The 26,490-nt window shown below is 44.2% G+C and overlaps 1 protein-coding gene across 11 annotated transcripts in view; it reads left to right on the top strand.

Annotated features, from left to right (window-relative positions):
• Nucleotides 1-267: 267 nt before the first annotated feature.
• The window catches only part of ATG7 (autophagy related 7), a 332,274-nt gene continuing 306,051 nt past the window's right edge, over nt 268-26,490 (top strand). For 3 of the 11 annotated variants that reach the window (XM_059715946.1, XM_059715945.1, XM_059715944.1), the window contains exons 1-6: nt 531-1,148; nt 10,740-10,829; nt 13,978-14,167; nt 15,191-15,245; nt 19,028-19,145; nt 20,733-20,810. In XM_059715946.1, coding sequence (XP_059571929.1) covers nt 1,146-1,148; nt 10,740-10,829; nt 13,978-14,167; nt 15,191-15,245; nt 19,028-19,145; nt 20,733-20,810 — 534 coding nt within the window. In that variant the 5' untranslated portion in view covers nt 531-1,145. Of the gene's footprint in view, nt 457-528; nt 1,149-10,739; nt 10,830-13,977; nt 14,168-15,190; nt 15,246-19,027; nt 19,146-20,732; nt 20,811-26,490 lie in introns of those variants that run through there. The other 8 variants (XM_059715951.1, XM_019495326.2, XM_059715952.1 and 5 more) reach the window with 6 other exon arrangements.

Below are 26,490 nucleotides of genomic sequence, written 5' to 3'. Positions count from 1 at the left end.
CATTTCATCGGCATTGTAAATGACACACCTAGCTAGCTATAATTAAGGCGTTACTACACGGTCATTTTAGGCGGCTCCTGGAGATCCCAACATCTGCATTGTCCGCAAAATCACATTCGAGACTGGTGTTAAGCACTCAGCGACGCCGCAGAGCTGGAGTATCCGTTCCACCTCACCCAGCTCGTGTCACACTAAGGCGGGGTGGACAAAATACCGCCTGCAGGCGGCACTCGGAGACTCCGGCCCATAGCACTTCCCGCCGCTCCTCGCAGGCGCACAACACCCCCACCCCACGCCACCGCCGCAGCCCCTACCCCAACTGCACATGCGCGCCGGGCCTGTAGGTCATGTGACCGAGGCACAATTGCCACGTCCGCTCATTCTGCCGGGCTTCAGGGCGTGTATACGTCATTAGGTCGCGCCGAGGGTGATGTCGGAAGTAAACGCTGCCAGCTGGTGAGTAGCCGAGAGGGGCTGGGTGAAGAGATTGAGTTTTGGTGCGTGGCGGCTCCGTTTCGGGCTCGCTCGAGTCAGGCTGCGGCCCGGGCCGGTTCCCGCGCTGCCCACCGCCGAGTCCGCGCGGCGCCGCCCCGAGCCCCGCCGCGAGCCCCAGGAGCATCCGTAGCGTCATGGTCGTCGCAGGTCTCCGCAGGGCGCGGTCGGCGGAGCCTCGTGCTGGCGCCACATGGCGCCGCCTCTGTCCTTTTTCGGCCTCGCCCCGGGCTCCCGCGGGTGTGGTGGCCTCCGCGCCCGCAGCAGATTAAATGTCTTCCCCCAGAGCCATGTGGGGGCACATTTCTCACAGGAGGGCCACTCTCTCCAATCTCTCAGTCTTGATCCTCAAGGGAAACTTTTCGCAGCGGCCGAGCCGAGCGCGGTGATGCTGGGGCTGTTTGCCGCTTCCCGCGCAGGCTCCCGCGTCCCACCCCCAGTCGGCTCAGTCCTGGTGGGAAGGCTGCGAGTACCTGGGTTGTCCTGCGGACAGTACATTAACAGCACAGCCTGTGTGGACGGCACCTGTTGGAGAGAACCCCGAGGTAGGGCGGGGCCGCCCGGAGAGATTTGCCTGCTACTTCCCTTCATAACATAATAGGACTCTGTTCCTGCCTGATCATGAGAAATCCAAATAACAGATCCTTGCAGTAATGGTGAGGTTCACTAATATCCATTTCTTTGGGGGTTTTATGCCTGACACATACCTTGACACTTTCAAAAGGAGCTTGCATGTACTAGAAACTCCAAGAACTAGATGTGAGTTAGAGATTTTTCACATGAGGAAGTGGAAAAAGTTCACAATAATAAGGCAAATTAATTATTTAAAACTAGCAAAAAAACATATAGTGCTTAGATGTGAAACTACTAGGGACAGAATGATAGCGAGGGGGATTAAATTCCAAAAGGTTAAGAGTAACGGTTATTTTCTTTCTCATCCCAACCCACCTTTGTTAATGAGAATGAGGAAGTTCTACAGTGAAGAGAATGATGTTGAGTAAGAGGTTTTTCTTCAGAGGTTCAAGTACTAAATACCAGTTCACACAGGCTTCTCACAGCAATGCTCAAATCTTCATCACAAATGTTAGGCGTTAGGCAGAATTTCAGCAGGTGCTAAAAGCAAAAAAACAAACAAACAAAAAAACCCCACAAAGAGCAAATTTGCTGTATGCCAGTAGAAGCAATAAAGTGCAGAACATGTTGGACCCCAAGAGGTCAACATAGGATTATAACATTTTATGGGAAGATATGAGTTGGTCTTGCATCTTTTTTATGTCAAGGGAGATTGGGATGATTGATTGCATGATACAGACTGGAAAACCTTTGCAGAAGGAAGTATGCAAAGAAAACATGACTGGTTTTCTGAGTTCAGCTCTGTTAGATTTCAGAGAGCTGGCTCTCAGTGCAGCTAGGTAAGGATAAAAGTATTTGAAATCTTACAGAGCTCTTTCTTGTGCCATCCACATGAGTGAGTTTGTGGAGAAACAACTGAAGAATAGTTCATATCTGCACAAAAATGTGGTATAACAAAAGTGCAATGTGTCTCACTGCAATATCTGCAGGGTATGCCCTTGGGAGGAAATGAGGATCAGCATATTTGTCCTTTTAAGTTCTAGCACTGCCAACGACCTTTACATGGAAGTGCATAGAACCCTTGTGAAAAATCACCAATGAAGTACAGCCAAGTGGGAATAGATTGTGTGAACTAAAGTTGCCTTCAGAGAGACTGCTTGTTAAAAACTTAAGCTGGCAATCATTTCCAGAGGCTTTCTTAAATATTATTTTACGTTATTTGATGTTCTAAGGATTTTCCAGTTAGTATTTTTATGGGCATCTTGAGATTTGAGAGAAGTGCTTGGAGTCAGAAAATAACAAATTACTAATGAGATAAAAGGCAGACAAGGTTCCTTGATATCTTTTATTAGACCAACCCAAATAGTTGGAGAATAGTTATTAAGCAAGCTTTCGGGTTCAAAAACCCTTCGTCAGGCTAAGGAACTTTCAGCAGTAGGTGTGTGCTCTTCCTGGATGGAATGAAAAGTAAAGAAGCTGGAGACTGGGCTGGGGAGTCAGTTGCCAGGCAGATAATAACGTGTCAAAAATCCAATGTCTATATTTAGTCCATGATCTCTAGTATCCAGGAGGTTGATGAAATGGACTTAGGCTCGTCTCTGGGAAGTGCGTTGCTGGGAAGGTGGTCTATGTTTTTAAGTTTCTGTAGAAAGTCTGTAGTGTCTTGTACAAAACTTGCTCGGTGGGTGATGAGTGGTTTTAGGATTGATTCAATGAAACCTGATATTTCCTCAGTTAGTGTCCCATGGGTTGGATATGATAGGTCTGCCAGGGTTCCCTTGCTTGTGGATTTTAGGGAGAAGTTTTGATAGATACCAGTAAGTACTTTTGAAAATTACAGGAAGAGGAGCTCAAGTAGGCTTGGGTGCTGATTCCATTTACCTATCATGGATCTGTGAGAATTTATGAAATTCACAATTTAAAAAAAAATTTCTGTCCCTTTTTCATGAACTTGTGTTACTGTAATTCTGATGAAGATGCAGTTTTTAGTACATAAGACTTTAGAGATGTACCAACATATATCAGTCTGTATCAGACAGGCACCAATAAAAGGAAAATTGACATTAGTGGCAGTTGGCTTTTTTGTCCAGTGTAGCTCATAATGTCACTGATAAACGCCATGTGCGTGTGCACAGCCACAGCATGCATGTGGCCAGGAATGCAGCCCGGTAGCTTGGAGAGCAGCATCCAGCCTTTGGGGAGGAAAAGGGCATGGGGGTGCAGATTGAAATCCCCCATGGTGAGGGAGGGAGTGGGGCTGAGACAGGGGCAGTTGCTGCCTAGCTGAGGCAGGGTGCAGGATGGAGCTGTGGGTGGCTTGTCTGAAAGGAGCACAGGGGTGGGGAGAGGGGTCAGCTCCCTGCTTCTGTTCGCACCCCCTAAGGGGGGTATGGGGGCTAAATGCTGTCTGGATTTGTGTGCGGAGCGAGAGTGGGCTGTGCTGGTCTCTTGCCCCCCCACCCCACTCTGGCAGATGGGACTGGACGGGTGGGGGGGTAAGACCAGAAGGTCATTCTTGACAGGCAATTGGCTAGTTATTGAATAAAAGCCAATTGGTCGGTAGTTGGTAGCAGTCAAATGAAGGTCAAGATTTTAACTGGTGTGGAGGACAGAATTAACATGGTTGGGAAGAAATTTGCCTTATGAGCTAATTGTTCATTGTTTGTCTGCTACAGAATGTTTTCTACCTCTCTTTGCCTCTGATATTGACCCTTATCAGAAGAGGGGCGTTTGACTATACGGTCTACATGCTGTGGTAATGTTGGCTCTTAATTTGGGGAATTTTCAATTACATTTTCTTAACTTGTTCTGCCTTCTCCATGACATTCAAGGCTGAGCAGACAAGAGCATGGAATACCTGTGTCGTATCTAATCATCCCTCTGGTCTTGTACTCCAACTTGTACAATAAAAGGACAGCTTTGCAAGCATGGAGAGCAAAAAACAAACAAACTGTGAGTTAGTTAACCTCTTAAAACATGTTGATTCAGAGATTTGGCTCAAAGATTTCGTGAGAATTGAAGACTTTTTTTTAAATACCGTACAATATCAAATGAAAGGAGAGAGATAGCTGAAGAGCTGGAAGAGAGGGGAGTGGGAAGGGAAACATGCATCAAACAAGTTGGAAGCACATATGCTACTGCCCATATCCAAATGATTTGGCATTGGGGAAGGTAGTTAAAGCAGTTGGCCTGTTGTAAAATACTTAGACCACTGGGTCTATTGACTCAAGTTTTCCAGAGCTGAGACCAGATGACCAGCTCCAAAACCTTGCGTACAAATCCCTGCTTTGCCTTGGTTTCTCTCCCCCACCCTTTCCCCCCACCGTCTATATAAAATTGTAAGCAACTTGCCTCTTGTTCCATCTGTGGAGAATACTTAGTGTTGAATACTTACTTACTTAGAGCTAAGGACTTGAATTTTTGAAGTCCTTTCATAACATAATTTATACTACAAACGGATGCATAGTCTGATACCTAGGTAGCAAGGATAAGGCAGGAAAAGGCTTTAGTATCATATTATTTTTTACCCTGTAATAGATACCCTTGTATCTGAAGCATAGGTAATATGTAGCTCAGATACAGTAGACTTCTTACAGATATCTCTCCCATGATGTCAGAAGCTTCTAACAGGTACAGGTAATTGGGAAGCATATTTTTTATTCCTATATTAGCTGTTTGGGAAGGATTTTCTTCCTGATGTTGTGGGGGATGAGAGATTTTTAAAAAATCAACACAATAAGCTGTGCCTGTCTGCCCCTGATCAGAGACCTGAGGAAGAATGTCTTGCATTCAAAAGTTTGTCTAACTTTGTCCCACCTATGTAGGTAGTTCAGTCAAAAATAGCACTCTGAGAACTCCCTGCCTCTCCCTTAATTTCTGGACTGTCATAGTTACAACATCATTCTTACACCATGGGTTGAAAAAAGTAGCTCTTGAGTGCACTTTCAGGTGAACAAAGTTCCTCAAGTCGTATGAATTTTTAGTGGTATCAGGCATGTAAGCATAATATTAAAACTTAACTCTTGAGATATTTCTCTCTCAAAATATGGCTTTAAAATCCAACTAAGGTCTATAGGCAAGCTATATATAGTCCTGCAATGGATTTTTAATTTACAACTTCTCAGTCATCCCTAAATGTCCTTATTGGCTAGTCTAGATACAGGCAGTGCTAATGCAGTGTTAAAAAAAAAAAAGGACAAGAAAACACAAAGCTTTTGTGACTGCATGTTATTAAGTGGGCTACTTTGTGTATAGTTAACAATTCTTTCATTCTCACTTAACTTCCTGATTTTTGGGGGGGCCTGCAACCAAAAAAGGAGCAGATACTTCGGACCCTGGTAGGCATTATGCTTACAGCATGATTAACCTGTTAATTGCAGTGTAGCTAGTAACCCTAACCCACATTCAAACAATTAATGGTGTGACAGAATGGGAAATCAACCACACAAATATTCCACAAAAGTTGTGTACTGTAATACCTTTGTGGCTGATTTCAATAACACTTTAAATTGGCCATGTGGCGGTGTAATGACAACCTGGAGCCGGTTCCAGGCTTCTGTGTGGTCCTGGGTGTGGGCTGGCAGCAGAGCTGGTTCAAGACCCCGGTTTGGTGTTGGAACTGGGACCAACAACCAGCTAATTCCAGGCTACTGGCACCCAGCTTTCAACTTGCCAGTTCTGGGTAAGGGGACTCTGGGATCCCAGGCTTCCCCTACACTGGCAAGTAGTAATGTTCCCACTAGGATCTGATCCCTAAGCCCAGTATCCAAGCTTTTGCAGACCGCTATTTAGGTTACAGAAAGCAAAAATTACTTAATACCTTAAATCTAAAATTAGCAAGGGTTTTTTAACCTCCAGCAAAGAGCACTTCCTATTTGTAGTTACTCTGCTAGTTATTTTTTTCTATGAACTGATTACAATCTATACTAGAAAAAATTCTAGTCATCTTCTTTCCTTCTGTATCTTGATTCATATATTTATGGTGCTCATTGCCACAGGATGTTAGCAATATTTATTTTGAATTAGAGTGTAGATAATGGTATTCTGGCAATAATGCACCCTTTTCCTTCAGTGGGAGGAAAAATCCTGCATTTCTCATTTGGTCTGTATTAGAATCAGATAAGTCTTTTACTGGTTATAAAGACTGAATGTGGAGATAAATTATGCTTTGTTTGTGGACTTGCTGGTCTATATTCTTCTGGATGAATCTGAAAAAAAGAGTTCTCACAATGAGGCCTTGGAATGCTTCATAGATGCCACCTAATGAGAAACTGAGACAAAAGTAGCATAAGCGTGGGTGCATCAGTAGTGATAAGGGAAAATGATAAACTGGTCCTCTTACTTCTACTCCTTGATGTAACCTTCCCTCAGGGACAGAATTATCTCCCTGCAATGCAGGAGTCTGGCTTTTTTCCTTTTTCATTTAGCTGCTTCTGGCTAGTAAGTGTTTAATAATGAGGGACCCTGGTTTTCTCCGCTAAAAAATCCAAGGTTGGAACTCTGCTAGCCTGCAAGGGGAAACCCGTGGTTTCCTTCTTTAAAGAAAAAAATCCACATTTTTCTCCTTTTAAAGGGGAAAACCCAAATCCCTGTTGATAATACTGACTGCTTTGAGGGAGAATAGCCAACAGGTCTCCATTTTTACCTACCTTCAAGCGGTAGTAGAGGCTTGAAGACGTGAGCTCCCTGATGCCTTGCCTCTTTCCAGTAGTTTCCTGGGTATTCTGAAAAAGAAGCTTTCCAACTAAACAACTTTTACCCAGCTTCTCTTGGTTGCTTCTTAAAGCACAAAACCTGAGCTGTTTAAGCTTTCTGTGCCTCCTGCTCCTGTTGCCCATGCATTCCCTCAGTAGCAGCAGTGGAATGAACCTGACACTATTTTGACAGGAACTCTTTTCTGTTTTGAGTAGTAGCTGGAAAATGGACCAGAGTCTAATTAGTTCCATTTGCTTCTTGGTAGCAGAAGTGTTATGTGACCAAAGACTCTGGAGGATAACAATGTACTAGTTTGTTAGTTTCCATCTGGAATATTATCTTCACAAAGGACTGGTGATGCTTCTTTTTTACCTAAGCACTTAAATTCTTCAGAAATTGGGTGCTTTTGAACTCTGATGTTGATTTATTAATAGTGAATTTTTCAGGCCCTCTTTCCAGAGAATTAACTAAAAAATAGTACCAGATCATTCATCTGTAGAAATATACGACAATTGCCTAATTGTCTTGTGGTCTAGGTAATATGCATAAGGAAGCAGCAATTTAGGAGAACTGGAAATAAATTTAAATAGGGAATGTAAATACTGATTTTAAAAATATCCATTTAACCTGCTGTAATTACAGTGGTTAAGCAATTTATTGGTATGGCAACTCCCAGCCTAGCTCATGTAGGGCTACTCTGGCCTAGCCTGTAGGGTACCCCTGCCCACCTAGGCACCAGCAGGGTGCTTCCAGCCTCCCGAGGCATGGTGGAGACTTAGCAGCTTCCCAGGGCCAGGGCTCATGACACACCGGGCCCAGGTCTGGGCATGGACGGGAAAGTGGGGGAGGAGGGGAGGGGGCACACCATGGTGCTGAGCCACAGACCCAGGGGAGCTGCTCCATACCCACTTACCTCCACAGGCCTGGTGGCAGCTGTAGCAACAGAAGGCACTACATCCTGCCGAGTGCAGGGATGGGTCCAGGCGTGACAGTACTGGGCTCCAGCCATGGCTCTGATAAGTCAGATGGAGGGGCAGGTGCTCAGCCCCAGGCCAGCACCTGCCCTGCCCTGCCCTGCTGCAGAGGAGGGGCTGCATCCACCTGCCGGAGCTGGATATGAAAGCATTGATAAATGCTGCCATGGAGGCAGCACAGCCCAGCCCAGGAAGCCATGGGTAGCAGCAGCCAGCAAGGGGCTTTACCAGTCAACTGCAGCCACCAGTGTGCAGCTTCTGGGGGCCAGCTGCAGCAGCACAGGAGGGAGGGGTGACTAATACCTAGGCTTTGTGGACCCTGGTGCAGCTGCTTGCAGCCTCCCCACTGCCTGCCATGAGCAGCTGTGTTCCGTGACAGGGTCCTACCTTGAAGCTAGGACTGCTCATGGCAGGTGGCAGGGAGACTGCAAGCAGTTGCACCAGGGTCCACAGAGCCTAGCTATTGGGCCAGGGGCAAGCAGAACACAGGCCACAGGCTGGATCCAGCCCACCAGGCCATTTTGTCTGGCCCATTGAGCCCCTAAAAAAAATTAGAAAATGTATTATCTTCCCATGGCTGCTTGTCAAAGATGACAAGGTGCCAGCAGCAACAAGGCCTACCCAACCCAGCCCCAACTCCAGTCCCTGCTAGCCCCAGCTGGAATCTTTTGCGTAGCAGAGGCTTTTGGCCTGATGACCCTGGGGCTGTTCCTGTGCCCTCCCTTCACCGAAAGTGGAGAATCAGATAAAAACAGGTGGGGGGAAGGGGTAGCAGCAGGCAGGGAAGGAAGGGAAGCGGCAGGGGAAAAGCAGTGGTGGTCGGCGTGGGGGGAGAGGAAAAGTGGCAGTGGGTGGGAGCGCGGGGCCCCAGGGCCAGAACTGATGGCAGCGGAGCCTCAAGGGCTGTGCTGGTTCCTGCTGCACTGTGCGGTCCCGGCGTTGCAGCCGGGAACTGTACACTGCCAGGGGGCGCCCAGCCGGCTCTATGCTGTGCCACGCGGTTCCTGGCTGCAATGTTGGGACCACAGAATATAGCAGGAGCCAGCCTGGCCCCCATGGTTCCCAGCTGGCTCCTGCTGCCATCTCTATCATGGGGGCCATGTGCCTGCAGCTCCCGCACTCACACCGGAGGAAGGCCTGTGCTGGAGCCAGCTGTCTTCCCCGCCTCTTGCTGTGTAGGTCCCTGGACTCTGCTGGGAGTGGAGGGAGCCCCACCCCCTGCTTTCCTGTCAAGTCCCCCAGTGCAAGCATGGGAGCTATGGGTGTGTAGCATGGAGCCCCCAGAATAGAGGTGGCCAGGCAGGCTGCGCTGCTTGCACCTGCATGCAGTGCTGGCCAGAGGCATGCCCCACCAGGCGCCGGTGCCTACGCTGGACACGAGTGCCCTGAGCATCCCACCTGCTGCTGCTGGTAGTGAGGGCTGTGTGCTCTGTGGGGGGTCCCCACAACCCCCACCCTCCCTCACACCCCACCAACCTCACAGACCCATGCAGCCACATCCCCTCTACACCACACCATACACCCCCCACACTAAATAAAAGAGTGAGACTTTATTTTTGAGTTATTACACAATCTCTTCTATATACAGCACACAAACAGAAATCATGACAAATATTTTTGTAATAAAATTGAAATGTTACACTAAAGGTCAAACGCCTAGTATACGTCTCTAGTGGGTTATGGAATAGAGAAAATCCCACACAACTTACTGATTCGTTTGATGCACTGGCTGGGGGAGTAGTTAGTTGATTGCACGATTTCACAATGATTACACACTTATTTCATACAACACAATTTTATTTTAAAATTCTTTGCTACACATATAACACTGCTTAGCTTTAAGAAATACCACAAACATTAAGAATATACTTACAATCCTAGAATTCCGAGAAGCCAAACATCTAGATATGCTTTCATTCCTCAGTAGTACAATTTAATGGGTTGGCCTCAGTAGTACGGTTCAATGGACTCGCCTCAGCAATACGATTCAATGGACTGGCCTCAGTACTGATAGGACTAAGTCCCCTTCCTTCGGGTGCTCCTCGGCTTCAGCGTGAACTAAGAGATTCGTGTTCACGGAGAGGGAGGTTCAGGTTGTCACAACCCAAGGGTGTGATTTTTGTTTGTGTGTGCTTCGGCACTGCTAAATTATTTCTCGCCACTCGTAGCTTTCTTTGCAGGGTGCATTTCTTTGTTGCAACAGAGAAATGCACGTTGCAAGGAGTTCCCGCCATTTGTATTCAGATTTGTGTCCCACTATTGGCCAGTTCTAAATTATTCCCACGTGGCGGCTAGCGATTGGCTTGCTAGCCGTATAAGAGGCTTGAGCGGTTTCCGCCCAAGTTGGAGGACTCCACGACCATCTGGAGGAAGAGAACTTCACATCTCGTGAAGATCTCTAAGCGCTGCGGAGCCTATCGGACCCAGCGTGTATTTCAAGAAGGCTATAGGGGTCTGATCAACCTCTTGCCTCTCCCCGTCGCCACCTGATCCCTCGACGTACCCTTCCCTGCGCGCAAGTTCCATGGAGCCTAGCAAACTTCGTGTGAGTGAATCCAGTGCCCTACCCGGGTCCGAGTCCTTTGAAACTGGGACTTAAGCGAAGCTTTTCCTGGAAGTCTTTCCAGCCTACACTGCGACCATCTACGGTGTAAGTAAACAATCTTAAACAACCGTTAAGCGTCCGTGCCTAATTCTAGCGTGCCGCCTGTCTTCCCCGACTAATGTTATGCAATAATGAGAGAGAACTACAAGAATGGGACAGCTAACAGTGTTTAAAGGTTAATCATAAAATTGTACATCTGTCTGAAAATATTTTGCATGTTTTTGTTGAAAGTAGCTGACAAAATTGTTAGATACTTTAATTACTCAAAGGAAATAAAGGACTAAGAATTCTTAGTTTATTTACTTTGTAAATTTTGATAAGCCTTTTGCTTATCAAAATAATTACATAATTATTAAATAAATAATTACATAATTATTTTCACTCCTAATTTTGTTGTTCAGTTCCTCTCTTGTTTGGATGTGACAACACAAAAACAGAAAAAGAGAAATATGAAAAAGCAAAAAGATTTGTCTGAGTCGGTGGCATATGCTGTAAGTGATCTCGCTTTTTTCTTTATAACATTAGAGATAAAGTTAATAAACAAAAGCAGGGACTAAAGGATTGTTGTTAACTTTGAGAACTGCATGTTTTAATTTTTCATTAAAACAGTACTTGAAGCTTTGCAAATGCAAACCATCTCAAAATCAAACTGCCTGGTGGTATTTTAGTCCTAGTTTTTATATTTTTACATTTTTTTTCTCAGAGTTTGAGAGTCTTTAAATCTTTCTTTTCTTTTACTCTGAAAGTAGCTTTGCTCTGAGAGTCTCAGTGCTGTGACTTCTGTTTCTGCAGAGAAGTGTTTATTTTATTGGTGGTATTATTATTATTATTATTATTATTATTATTATTATAATACTTGAAGTCTCCACATAAGTATGGAGGGGTTTTTTATTATACAAAAGTTCATTTTTACAAAAAATAAAGTAGTGCCAAATGTAAAGAGAGGCTCTTTAAAATGTTCTACATGGTCTACACTTTGTTAAAAGGTAATCTATTCAGACAAGAAAACAAACTAAGACTCTACAGTCAGCTTTTTCTGCCTCTCTGTTTACTCATTTATATCAAAATGTAGAAATGGATTAATTATCATAACTTGGAGGTTTTGTGGCCGTTTTCCTTTTCCAAATTGATTTCAACATTGGCTTTTCAGTGACTATTTGCCACTAAGTTGATGAGCCCAGGGTGGACGGACTCTATGAACTGAGATTTGTGGAGTGATTTGGACTGTTGTGCTCCCTTCATTGTTGTTAGCACCGTGTTGGCTCCTTACTTGCCTAATGCTATTATATTGTAAATCTCAGGGGGAGAGCCACAAGTGCATTGTCACAGTGGGCATCTGCTATAAGCCACCCAACCAGGAGGAAGAGGTAAATGATGCCTTCTTTAAACGTAGCAGAAGTTTCTAAGTCTCATGGGGGATTTTGATTACTGTGACATCTGCTGGAGGGAAACACAGCAATATACAGGCAGTTCAGCAAATACTTGGAGTGTGTTGGGAATAAGATTGTTCTTCCCCCACTCTGATATAGAAAACAGAAATATAACTTCAGCCCTCATGAATAACGTCAGCTACCAGATCATGACTACAATTAGCAGCCAAATGAGGGAAGGAGACAAAAAGCCTAGAGTAGTGGAAGAACTAAGGAATCCTTAATTTAGAAAAACTAGATGTTTTCAAATTAGCAAGGCCAGATGGGTCAAAGCCTAGGGTAGTAAAGGAATTAACTGAAGTAATTTCAGATCCATTGGCTAGGATTTCTCTGAAATGAGAATAGATAGTTCTAGATAACTGGAAGAGTGCAAATATAGTGCCCATCTTTAAGAAAGGGATGAAGGAGGATCCAGGAAGTTACAGACCAGTCAGTCTGACTTCAGTACCTTGAAAGATCGTGGAGCAAGTTATCAAAGAATCTGTTGCAAAGCATCTACAGGAGAACCCAGTGATCAGGAACAACCAGCATGCATTCACCAAGAGTAAGTCATGCCTGACCAATCTGACTTCCTTTTGTGAGAAGGTAACATCCTCTGCAGAGGTGGAGAGAGCAGTGGCTGTGATTTATTTTGATACTGTGATATACCAAGAGTCTGTCCTGGGACCAGTATTTTTTAACGTTATCTTGGACGATGGGATTGAGCACATGCTCAGCAGATTTGCAGATGACACCAAGGTTGTTGGAGTTGCAGACACTCAGGAGAGTAAAGTTAGGATTCAGAATGACCTGGATAATCTGGAGGAACACTCTAAAATTAATTAGATGAAATTCAGCAGGGACAAGAGAAAAGTCCTCCACTTAGAAGGGAATAATTGCAGATCCAGCTCAAGACTGGAGAATAACTGGCTAGGCTGTGGTACTGCAGAGAAGGACCTGGGGGTTATAGTGGACCATAAGATGAATATGTGCCAGCAGTTTGCTCTTGTTGCAGAAAAAAAGCCAACAGCATACTGGGCTGTAATAACCAGTCTCACTTGCAAATCAAGGAAAATGATCCTTTTACTCTATTCAGCACTTGAGGCTTTTCCTGGAGTTTTGTGTTTAGTTTGGAGCTCCACAATTAAAAAAGATATGGACAGATTGGAAGGAGTCCAGCAGAGGGGGACGAAAATTATTGGAGGCCTTGAAAACAGGACTCCTGAGGGTAGGATGAAAAAACTTGTGTTATTTAGTATGGAGAAGAGCAGGTTGGGCAGGTGCTTGACTGGAATGGTTTAGTTGGGGACAATACTCCCTTGGGCAGGGGACTGGATTAAACCTTGTGAGAGCCTTTCCAGCTCTGCTTTCTTACTATTCTGTATTTCATACCATGTTTCATTTTGGCACCAGTCTCTTGTGTTCTTCTTTATGCTGCATGCTCCTCCAGCTGACTTGGTCTGTATTAACTTATAATGGTGGTAAAAATAAATGGAAGAAGGCTATTGAATACCTGGTTGTTAATCTATGGAAAACAACATAGATGGTGTTCCATATGAGGACAGCAGTGCTCAACCTTCTGACCCTGCAGGCTGGATGAGTGACGTGGGGCCAGTCTGTGATTAGATCCAACATAAGGTCAGAGTAGGGTCTGTGGTTGGGATGCATTGTTCAGGGCCTGGCCAGCCTGATGCATCACGTCTGCGGAGCGAGCTCGTGTGCCAGCCCAGCTCCATGTCATCCGGCCCTCAGTGTTGCCCAGGAGTCTGGAAATTTGACACCAGGGGACCAGCAACGTTAATTGCTGTAAAATCTGCAGCAGTTAATTGCCTCCAAAAATCCAGACCCACTGGGAGCCCTACAGGCCAGGGGTTAAGTACTACTGCTGTGGAAGACCATTTACTTAAGAATGAACCGCAGGATTCAGCCAGATGTGGTTTCTGGACTGTGCTTGGTCATCTTTCATTTAGGCGCGTGTTAGATCAGTTTTTCTCTTCTCTTTCTTCTAGCTCTGAATTAGTGTGTGGAGGAAGCATTGCTCATGGAGGGATTGCTTGTACATTAAGTTTTTATTTTAAAAAAAGTTTAGCCTTTGATGTATGCTAGGCTTTGAAAAGTAAAACTTCTTAAACCAGATAACCGCAATGAACATGATCAACTCACTACACTGTTCTCAGGATTTATTTTCTCATGGAACAATCTTTTCTTTCTTTTCTTTTTTTTCTAACAGCATGAATTAAGTAAAATAATGGCAGATACTGAGAAGCACAATTCTGTGGAACCTGGAATCTCAAAACTACAGTTTGTTCCCTTTACTAGTGCCTTGGATGCACGATTTTGGCATGAATTGACCCAGAAGAAACTCAATGAATACAGATTAGATGAGTCTCCAAAAGTTATCAAAGGATATTATTATAATGGTAGGCAAAAATTAGCTGTTTTACCAAATGTAGTAGCTTTTCTCCTGTCCTTTTCCTTTATGTCTGTTGTAGGATTTGTACAGCATATACCAAGCCTTCCACAGAAATATTAAGGTAAATAGAGCAGTGATTCTTAACCAGGGTGATGTGCGATCCATTTAAGGTTGCTGTGGGGTGCCAAGCAATATTAGCACTGTTAAATGAGCAAATACTGACACAATTCACAAGATAAACCCCGAGATTCAAATGGGAATCCATGATGTCAAAAACATTCTGACCTGTTGTCTTTCTGAGTTCTTTGCAACAGGAGAAATTGCTCTATTTTTCTATAGTCAAAAAATGAATGACAGCTAAGAGCTGGTAATTTCTAAGGGGTACCTTGAGTATTAAAAAGGGGTGAGAACCACTGGAATAGGGAGAGGACAAACTATAAGTTGTGTGTATTGCTGGTATGCCTAGTGTTCGGGGGTCCTGGTTTTCTCTGCTTAAAAAATCGCAAATTCTCTGCTTAAAAAATCTCAAATCCATTTTTAAAATAAAAGGCACAGTCCTGCTGTTGCCCCTCACTCCTCCCTACAGCCCCCTGGTTCTAAAAGCAGAACCCCCCACACCCTCCAGACAAGCTGCCCCCAGCCCTGCCCTGCTCCCTGCTGGGACCCTGCAGTCGCACATTGCAGCCCCAGCCCCAGCTCTGCCCAATCCCCCCTCCTGCCCCACATGGGAGCTCAGTACCTCCCACCCCTACCTACTTAGCTGCTGGAGCTGCTCTCCAGGCTGCTTGGGGCCATGTGCATGTGTGTGCGCACATGCATATGGTGCCCCCTGTCTGACCACCTTCCTTCTACTCCCTCCCAGCTGCCTGCAGGCTAGAACTGGATCCCTGCTAACGTGCAGCTATATGAAAAATAATAGATTGGCTTCATCAGGGCCAGGACAGGGTACATGACTGAGGAATTAAATTAGATCTGTTGCTCCTTTGTCACATGGCTACTTTTTTTTAAAAGCATATTTGTTTTTATGTAGGTGATCCTGTTGGTTTGCCATCTCGTTTAACACTGGAATTTAGTGCCTTTGATGTGTAAGTACCTTTACACAATTTGAAGTGTGCTAACCCTTTGCACAAGAATCTTTGCTCATATCACAATAACAAGTAGATGCTTAAAATTAGTTGGGTAAATTTATTTGCCTAAAATAAGTATACATGTTAATAGTTGTCTTTATCCAATGGACACACAGCTCTGGATCTCAAACGTTAGGTGAGCCGTGTTTTAGAATGAGAGTAAGCTGTCACAGTAAAATTCTATATTCACAGTAAAATTCGCTAAGAGCAAACATTACATTGTCCCTGGACAAGTTGTGCCTGTTTCTGTCCTGGAAAAGAAATATTCTGGAATTAGCGTATATGTACATCATCTTTCCAATCAGGATAAATGAACTACTCCTTTTCTGCCATTGATTCAAGGAAGCAATCCCAAAACAACCATCAGATGCACTTTGCAATGTTCCAGGATAAACGGTTGATACTTATCTCATGAACCTTTTTAGGATTTATCCCAAGACAGTGCACACAGACGATTGCACTTTGTCCCAGGATAAATTGCTTTGTCCAGGGACAAATGTAATATTCCAGTACTACCATTTCACTTTTTAGCACCTTTCCATTAATGGTTTCAAAAAGAGATGCTTGCTGTTCATTCCATCATTTGTCCTCTGAAATTTTCTCACTTGGGCTTTTATTTACTGCAGTTGCCTGATAATAACTGAAAAAAATAATGTTCTAAGCTTGCTCTCTATCCAAAAGCAGAATTTTTTTTCAAAAGGTAAGGCAAACCTCCTTAATTTGTATGTATGTATGTATGTACTTATATAATTATTGACTTATCTGAAAGTGTTAATACAACAACATTTTTGCCCCCCAGCGCCTAATTTGAAAAAGCAAAAATAAGAAATTTGAGTTCTGCAAGCAATTCTGTATTGCCCTCTACTCAAGTCATGGGGTTATTTGCTGATGTAGCAGTTCATCTAAACCAGGGGCAGGCAAAATACAGCCCGCAGGCCAGATCCAACCTGCCAGGCACTTTCATCCGGCCTGCAGGCACCCACCAAAGTATTGTACCCTGCCCAGCCCTACTACCCACGAGGGTGGAAGGAAGGCACCCACGTATACACCCTTCCCCTGCTCCCCAATATACCCTATTGCACCTTGCTCCCACCCTCATGGGCGGAAGGGCCCAGCCCAGCCAGCAGCAGCTTCTGGCCAGGGTTGCTGCTGCTGTCACTGCTGCAGCTGCCCCAGGGGACCTACTTGTATTCCCCGGCATCCTGCTTGCTCTGGGCAGCAGGTTGGGAAGCGGCAGGTGTGTGGGCAGGGCAGGGGCAAGGTGCAGCTGGGTGGGTACAGGGAACATGGGGCTGGCGGCAGCACAGAGCTTGCACCAAGGACGGGCAGTGGGAGCGCAGAGCTCAGTTGGGTAGGGTGTGGGGATTCCCCACACACACGTAACTGCACCCCCCCCCACTCAATATACACAAGTAAGACTTTATTTTTGAGTTATTATGCAATCCCCTCTATATACAATAAGCAAACACAAATCATGACAAATATTTTTTGTAATAAAATATGTTATGGTAGGTGTTTGACTTTTAGTGTATGATTTAGTTTTTTTTCTGGTTCCAAGATGGCAACCCTCCCCTCCTAAAAGGAGTATTTCTGGGGGGGCAAGGGGAGGGACTTCCAGTGTCAAAGGTTAGGGGGAGGGACTTCCGTCCCAATATGGCTACCCATATGGCCCTTGACGGCTCACCAAAACTTGTTAAGCCATCCTCCAGCTGAAATAATTGCCTGTCCCTGAGCTATGCTGACCCAACTGTAGGATTTTAATTGCAGGCAGTATAAATATCAAAGTGCCCCTTGGGGAGGGTGGGGATTGTAAGAGACCCATCATATTAGTAGAGACTGTTAAGGTCCTTGTTGAAAAATATTGTATGTACAAAAGTGTATAGTGTTGCTGGACATGTTGCCTGGTATTCAGAAGAGTTGGGGTAGAAGCTCTGGAATGATGCGGAGTAATAAAAGGAGAAATAGATTTCATTAACCTTTTCTTAAAGCTCATTCATTTTAGACTGAGATTACCAGTTGATGAATCTTAGTGCTTTGGGGATGCGACTGTGTCATCACAGCGTGTTAACTTACCAAGATGTTAATTGTGCATTCTAATTAAACAGTTTATTTCTTTTTTTGGCTAATGGATGAGTTGCTGGTACAAGGCATGTATCGCCTCACAGCAATGATAAAAAAATGAACCAAGGAATTAAATCCATTTGCATTGCTTGTTTGTTGATGCCACATGTTTCTGTAAAACTGAATTTGCAGTTTAAGATTTTTTTTAGCATTGAAGTGATCATTGCTTAATCATAGGTTTGACTAGTACCTATAACATCCTTGGTAGACTTTTGGAAAGACCTTATGCATGTGAAACTAGATGCATTGACTATTTTAATCTTTACAAGAAAAATATGGTGCCTTTATCTTACAATCTTTCAGTTCCTTGTAAACTCTTCATAAAATCAAATGATGTTTGCCAAATCTATATCTTTGGAAAACTTGTATATTTTATTAGCGGGATAAAAACTAAATCTTCAGCTCTCTCTTTTCTCTCTAATACCACAGAAGTATTTTTCCTTGTGTCACTGTGCATCTTTATTCTTAAAAGTTAGCAACTCCAGTCACCCCAGTAATTCTTGAGCTGCATCTCTAATTGGTCCAGGGCTCAGGGCACATTATAAAAACTATCTGTTTGCATTCTCAGGGGAGTTGTGCTTGGCTTATCTTGAAGTCCTTCATTATGTTGCAGTTTGTAAGGTTACCACATGTAAAAGTCACTGCAGCACGGAGTTGCTGTGAGAGAGCTGCAGTTGGTTACTGTTAGTGATCAGCGAGGGGGAAAAGCAGTAGTGTTATCAAATTGACTTATTGCTCAAATCACAAGCGAGACTTTATAAAGGCAAGACTTTATAAGGCAAGGTGCCACGTTTATTGATCACATGAGTTAGACATAGAGGTTCGGACACACTATTCATACAGACACGCACAAATCATCATACACATCATTACACACAGGCATACACAAAGCAACCATTTCATCTACACATACACCAGATATAGTTATCAGCAATAGTTAATATCAGCTCAGGGTGGCCACCCCAGGCTTATTGAGTAGATGATGATGATTTGAAGATAGCAGATTTGAAGATAACAGCTGGAGTGGGGTGAACAGATGCATCTGTGCTCTGATGAAACAGCAGTAAAGAAAGAGACTTGCCCAACTTGGCATTTTCAAAGTGTTGTTTTATAGGGATTGGCATCCTTTGTTTTCAGTGTTTTGGGGTTTTTCCATACCCAGCTTCTGTTTTTGCGGTTGTTCTTCTTTTGTTTTCAGCTTATTTTAGCCTTGGAGTGTTCTTGCTGCCCGACTGGCAGGATGGGTGCGTTCCATCTCCTTGTTATCTTCTTTGTGCCCTAGGCCTAAAAGGGATTCTTCAGCCATTCATTAATTAGTTTACTGACTGGTAACTTAACATTTGGCACCTTGCTGCTTACCTAAACGCTTAAATCTTCTGCCATCTCTATGCCATTCTCTCGCCATTCAACCTTTTACACACGCTCATACATAAAGGCTATGCAGAGTTCATTCACTTATGTCAAGCAGAAGGATACAAAATGGAGTTTTCAAGTTGCTTACAGGACAAGATTAGCATGGTTATATTTCACTGTTTTTACACGCTATGTTAACATCAGCTATAATCAGTTCAAGCTACAGTAGTAGTACCTAGTTCTAAAAGTTCTTGTCCCCTGCTCAGGAATGCTGTGACCCCAGCACGCTGCTGTCCTGCAATTGGAACACTCTACAACACCAACACTTTTGAATCCTTCAAATCCTGTGATAAGAAATTGCTTTTGGAAAAAGCAGCCAATGAGGTAAGACTTAAAAATGTCTAGAGCAGCAAGGGTTTGGATAAAACTAATAAACTACTTCACAGCTTGAGCCCTGGATGCTAGAGGTATTATCATTCCTCACTGACCCATCTAACTACCACTTCAGGTGCAATCTGTTGAAGGGAGCAGCAGCAATTAGCTGATGGTCCTCAGTAGCCAGCATGGTGAATCCTTCTACATAATTCTCTAAACTTAGCAACTCTTTTCAATTTGTCAGTTACTTGCGTTGAAGAGGGTTCTTACATAGCTCTTGTAAAACCCATAAATGAACTAGTGCCTGCTTTTGGTCTTTAGATTCTCACAGTGCACTCTTGGAGTACAAGTAATGGGGGAATCCCAAGATAAAATGGAGATACATTGGCAGGAAGGTTACTTGGCCTGGCTGAACAGGAGGAGAAGGCTAGGGAAGGACTATACCTGCTTCTTGAAGAGCACTTGCAGTATCAGTGGCTGAGAGAGGTTTTATAACCTGAAAAATAATGTTTTTGAATTGCTGCTTGTATCTGCTGTTTGTTTTCCCTTGACCTCACTTGCTCATCTAGGTTACCTGCAGGCCTTGGTTAGCAGAATTTTTTCCACTTTCTTTCAAGGTCATTATTTTTCCCTTAGTTGTGCAGCTTTGCCATGTGAAAGATGATGATACATTAACTTTGTCCCTTTGCAAGAAAGAGAGAGGTAAAAAAATCTAGCTTATTCCACTAACAATAAATTCAGCTGGTTGATTTTGTTTAGAACTGTATACATTGCCACCTTCCTTTGGCTCACAAGACTCTTCTGTCATTGAGGTAATTTCAGTACCTGTAGGTCTGGGCTTTGCAAATGGCAGCCTACTTAACATATGGCCCACAGACTGCAGCAGGAACCTCTCACCACTGCAGAGGAGGAGGAAGGGCTAGGGTTCCATGCACAACCCACATGGTGGGAGGTAGGGGGGCACTGAATGCCACTGGTATCACATGTGGGGGCTGCATGCTGTCCGTGTAGTGGAAGAAGCAGGGAGGCCACGTGCCACCAGCAGGAGCAACAGCTCCCCTTCACCTTCCCTGCAGTAGCTCCAGCCCTGACTGCAGGGAGAACAGAACAACAGTGGTGCACAGTATAGGAGCAGTAGCCGGAGGTTTGCTGCTGTGGGGAGGCAAGTAGATGTCTCCTTTATCTGTTTACCACTGGAAATCAGTGTTGAATGGCTGCTCAACACGTGTCAGAGGCAAAAGAAAAGGAGGTGACAATTCCTCCCAATTTCCGTAGCGGCAAACCTCTGGTGGTTGCTTCAGCGCTGCGTGCTGCCACCACCCAGGGCACAGTGCTGGACAGTTATACGTTTGCTTGCCTGGCACAATGAAATGCAACTTCAAGCCCAAGTTTGAGGTATTGCGTCACCCCACCCAAACAAGAACACTTGATAAATACATAACCAGCAGTGACTGCTATAGCATATGTTTATTTCTGGGTGGGATCAGGTGATGAAAGATCACTGGATAATTGGGATTGTTTGATCTTTTAACGTACGCAGTTCTTTTCCACTTATGTCTTGATGCTTTTTTTTTCTCATTTGTTTTTCCCTGACAGATATGGGAGGCAATAAAATCAGGGACTGCTCTTGAAAACCCTATGCTCTTGAATAAATTTATGCTGCTGACTTTTGCCGTGAGTAAATTTAATTCATTCCACATTTTGAATACTGAAATAGAAATAAGAATGTATTATTAGCTTTTCAGTGAGGATACTATAGCAGGCACTTGCAGGCTTGGTGGCACCAAACTGACTAGCACCATGACTGAAAGGGACCTAGGGGTAATAATAGACCGTAGTATGAACATGAGCTTTCAGTGTGATGTTGTAGCCAGCAGGGCAAACAATACTCTGGCATGCATCAACCAGTGCATCTCAAGCAAAACCAAGGAAGTGATTCTTCTGCTTTACTCAGCATTGGTGAGACTGGATGCAGTGCTCCAGCTGCAGTTCTGGGTGCTGCACATCAACAAGGATGTGGAAAAGCTTGAGAAAGTCCAGAGAAGAGCCACCTGTATGATCAGAGACTTGCAAGGCAAGCCACATGAGAAAAGTCTGAGAGGGGACTTGGTAGCTATATCAGGGGAATATACGAAGGGCTCGGCGAACAACTATTCACCAGGGCACCCTTGAAGAAAGCTAGGAGTAATGGCCATAAACTCCTGGAAGACCTTTTTAGGCTTAACACTGAGAAAAATTTCTTCACAGTCAGGGTGTCCATACTGTGGAATTAACTCCCTACAGAGGTGGTGCAATCACTTACCCTGGAAATCTTCAAGAGGAGACTGGACGGTCACCTCGCTGGGGTCACCTGACCCCAGATGTCTTTACTGCCTAGTGCAGGGGGGCTGGACTTGATGATCTTGCACGGTCCCTTACAGTCTATGAGAGTATGAAAGTACTAATATTATTGAGTTTAAATTTATGAACTTTTCTTTTCCATGAATATAAAGGATTCTACAATTCTTTATATGAAAACACCTTACTGTAGTTGTTTAAAGTTCTTCCTCAGTTGAAGACAGTAAAAGTAAAGCCTGATCAAGGAACCCACAAAGATTAGTTGCACATTTCTCAGTTGGTGAGTTCACTGGAGAGGTGGGAAGGTGAAAATGAATGTCCCAAGTCTGAAAATGAATGAATATTTCTCAGTTATCTATCACTGCAGGGATACACATGCTTGGCTTCTATGTTGAATAGTTTCTAACACTTATTTTTTTATATATACTTTTCAACCTGTAGTGATTCACAAGCAGTTTTAGGCACAGCTGTTGTTTCCATAACAGTGAGGCTTGCATCAGGACATCCCACACACCCAAAATCTTAATTTGCAAATCCGTCAGTAGCACTCAATAAGGCATTTGCTGTCCAATACTCTGTAAGGCATTTGCACCGATCTCTGACAGATCATTGAAAGCAGCACATACCCTAACATTATCCAACTTGTACTTGCAAAACCTCAGTGTAGATTGCCTCAACAGATTGGCACATCTGAATTTTAGTCCAGGGCTGTCTAATGTCTGGATGGCGAGGGGTGGCATGCCACATGGGCCCTGAGCAGCCGGGCTTTCCACTGCTGTGTGGGCCATGTGGGCTTTCCCCCACTGCAAGCAAAGCCCAGGCAGTGAAAACTCACTTTCAGTGGTGCACTTAGCTGCTCTCTCGTGGTGAGGGCAAACTGAATTTCCCCTGCCACGTGTATGGCACTCAGGTACTTGACCCTATCCTGCTCCACTTCCAGAAATGGAGGCAGGAAGCACAAGCTGGAGGAGGCAGGAGGAGTCTGGACACTCCAGCTACCTAAGTTGCTGCAGTGATGGGGACAGCATCTATTGGGCAGAAGACTGAGGGCCACATGCAGCCCATGGACTGCCAGTTGGACAGCCCCAATATAGTTCATTAGTTTAGAAAGCTCTTTTTTTTTAACACTACTCAGATCCAAATGATTGAAAGTTTTAACAAATATTGGTCAAAACCATGCATGTGAAAATGAATGATAATGCTATTGTTACCAAATTTGCCCATTACTTTGGGGTGTGCTCATTTATTAGGGATAGTTTCTACGGTCTTAGTGATTCTGTCAATGTGCTGCTTGTGTTACTATACGGAGCTGTATTTCTCCCTTCTGCAAGCCCTCACCCCCAGTGGAGCTATCTTGCAGGACTCAATCTCAATGGGACTGGGTTCCTCCAGTCACCAAATCAGTCATACACACAAATTAACATGACATGCCTGATCTGGCCAGGCTGATCAGCATGGACAGGCTGATACCCTCATATGCCAAGAATCAGTTCATAAGAGCAACAATAAACTGCAGTCAGACACAAGCACACAGGTAAACAGAATCCCTCTGAATCCGGCTGGGTGTCCAGCTGACACCCTCATGGGCCAGCATTCAGTTCATAAGGGCACGTCTGAGTCAAACTGGGTCAATCAGCCTGTACAAGCTGATCCCCTTATGTGTTTCAAACTCAGCACGTCCCAATCTTTGGCCTCTTGATGAGCAGACCCCACAATAATTTGGGCTTCACAGGGATCTTTAGCATAGGTAAAAGAAGCGTTGCTGCAGAGCACAGGAGGAAAAAGAAGCAGAGAAGGAAAAATATACCCAATTACTACCAGTTTGCCTATAAAAGTTATTTATTGCTAAGCATATGAAATATATAATAGTACTAGTAGTAATAGACATGCAAAAGAAAAACAAACACAAACAATGACAATAATATTCTGGTTTCACTAAGTATTTGGGGAAACTTAGCTCAAGCTTAACTAATACAGTGCAGGTTCAGAAGTTTATGCCTAGACAGATGAGAGAGAACGCTGGGAATCTCACCTAGTCCACGGTACGCAGGCTGCAAAGCTGACAGGCACAGTCCGTAGCACAGTCCTTGAAGAGAGAGATCATCTGTTCTACCAGCGTCCCAAGAATGACAGGGAATGGTGTCAGCACAGGAGTTTTCTTCTTCTTTTCTTTTCTCCCTCTTTCCTCCTGCTTCTTCTTTTTCTTTCTTTCTCTTTAAGCGCACACACTTACAGATTTTTATACCCTCAGTTCAGCTGCTTCAAAGCACCCTCAGTAGTGTAAATCATTGTCTTTTCTATTGACAAGGGGTTATCTGGTTTGAACCATCTCAGGAAACTGATTGATAATCAGGAAACACTTAAGATTAGGGAGTAACCCAAATACTTGGGAGCCAGCTTGAGATTCCTATGGATGGCAGATATCCTGATGGGATATCTCATGGTTTCTTCAGGAACAATAGATAGCTTGCAGCATCAGGATTTTGGATTTTTACTTGTTGTGCACAAGCCTCAGCTTAGCATGACTTTTCCAGGTTTTACTATAGTCTTTTAACAGACTTAAAGCAATTATTGGGGTGCTCATAACCTTTTGTGGAGAGGACTCCCACCAGTCGTCTCGGGAAAGATACGACAACACCTGGGATTAGGGCTCCAGCAGGCTGGATGCTGTGATGAACCCTTAACCATTGTTCAAATGTTGCCCATACCCCCTCTGACTCGGTCTCTTGCCTCAGCATTCCCTAACCCGGCAACCGAGTTTTAGTCAATCAAGTTTAAATAGGCCTCCCATAGTGGGACCGGGGAATGTACGGCCCGAGATGCCTATTAAACTTAGAGCTGTGTGTGTCTGGGGGGGGAAAGTCCTTAGCAAATCCAGATTAGAACTGGTCTGATAAATGCTGAGCTGGGTGTGTGTGAACATGGGTTGATTAACATTGGAAGCACAGATTCCCCATCATGCAGCGCTCCCCTGCTTCTCTGGTCCCAGAATTCACTGCAGTCTCTGCTTCAGGCTTTCTGTTTTCCATCTCTCATGTAAATGAACGGTCATCTGGTTCCATCTCGGATGCAGATGAGACCGAGGGCAGTTGTTCACTCTTATCACCCTTATCTGGAGAGTTTTAGGTGCGTCTCTCACTGCATCTTAATCAGTTTCGTTTAGGTAGAGGAGGGGAGGGAGGGGGGTGAGTCCTTGTGAGTCAGACAGACTGCATCCTGTGCCAGGGTTGCCCAAGAACACAGAGCTGAGATGTAACACTATTCAGAAGTTTGACATAGTAACTTTTGGAACAGAGAATGACTGAGCTCATGATATGCATGCACTGTGAGTCTTTTTCCTCTCCAGGTCGTCTTAAAATGAATTTACTTTGCCAGCTACAGAAAGCATTTGAAATTATTCCTATAGTTCAAGCAAACAGAACATCAGTTTGTGCCAAGTAAACTTCATGTTACTTCCTTTATCTGGCTTTAAAGACTGATTTGGTTCTAGTGTAATTAAAACCTGTTACTGAAAGTATCCCAGGAGTTATGGAATTTAGAGCACTAAACACCTTTACTGTATTGGGCAGCATTGCATAACCTCTGAAATGAGCAGAATTGTTTCAGCTGCATGCACGGAGGTAGTTAGCTATCTTAGTCTGAAGTCAGACAAAAAGGTAGGGGAGGGCAGAACTTAACTGGGTCTGGGAGGCATGAGCTTTCATAGACAACAACATACTTAGATGCTATGAATGAACTATGGTATATAGACAAGCTGGACATGGATATGGGGGTGTGTGTGTGTATGTGTAATTAGGCTGGTGCGAAGTGCCAAGTATTCAACTTGGATTTGACTGATTTGGAGGGCTAGTGATTCAATTCGGTGAGTCAGAGATTTGGCCATAAGCTAAATAGGCAGCAGTCCTCGATGCTAGACACAGCTGCCTCCAGCTGGTAAATCTGTTGTGGAGTGGGGAGGGAAGGGACATGGGGTGCTGCAGATCAACACCCCCACAGTGAGGGGGGGGATCTGGGGCTGGGGCAACCTGGCCACCTGGGGCGGGGGGGGGGGAACAGGACTCGGGGAAGGGGGCTCCCGCCACTGCATGCCCCCAGTTCAGGAAGGCATGGAAATTGGTGTGTGCCCCAACCCTGGTCCCAGCCCTAGCCCCAGCCCCAATTCCTCCCTCACTGTGGGGGCATTTGATCTGCCCCCCTCCCTACACTCCTTCCTTTCCCACTCTGCCCAACAGGTGAGGACTGCTGCCTGTTTAGTCTATGGCCAAATCTCCAAATCGGCGCTGAATCTTTTCTGAATTGATTCGGAGGCTTCCAGTTGGATTTGGATCTTCTAATGGGTCTCTCAATTCAATTCGGATTCGGAGATTTGGCTACCAAATTTGGCCAAATCTCCTCCAAATTGAATCAGCTGCTGAAGCTTCTCAAAGCCTTGCTGTTTCTGTCAAGGTTAATAGTAGTTGAGTTGTTAAATCCTGTAGTCTATTTTGAAAGTCTAAAAACATCAGTTTTAACAGTTTGGTTTGATATGTCAGAGTTGTTACTGCATGTGGTTCTCTCAATGACTTTATTTACCTTGTTTTTGTACATACTGGTATTTACAGGTGTTCAATCCATCCCAGCCCTTAATTATGTGCATATACTAAATTTAAAGGCGAGATATTGTCCCATGGAATTGAGCATGGATAGGGCCATACTTTTACTGGGTAGGGCCATATTTATAGACCTCTTGCACATTTGAAAATATCCTTTTGAGACTGTTTACAGGCATGTCTAGTAGATCTGTCTTTAATTGGACTTTAAGGAATTTTCTTCCTTCTAGGGTACATATAGAAGTGCTTAATGTTCACTTAACTTTTAATCTAATCTGATTCTTTTTTTTTTCTCTGACATTCCCATATGAAAAAAAAATTTTCTTAGCAAAAGGTTTTAATGTTCAAAATAATAGCATTGGTCACACTGGACAAATGGTTACTGTATTCAACTGTATTTCTGATTTAAAGTTGAATTGTATGTTTCA

The sequence above is a fragment of the Alligator mississippiensis genome, chromosome 12 (genome assembly GCF_030867095.1).
Source record: "Alligator mississippiensis isolate rAllMis1 chromosome 12, rAllMis1, whole genome shotgun sequence".
In the NCBI taxonomy this organism is placed as follows: Eukaryota; Metazoa; Chordata; order Crocodylia; family Alligatoridae; genus Alligator; species Alligator mississippiensis.
Note: the sequence above shows the minus strand (reverse complement) of the source record. Positions and strands in the feature narration are given on the sequence as shown.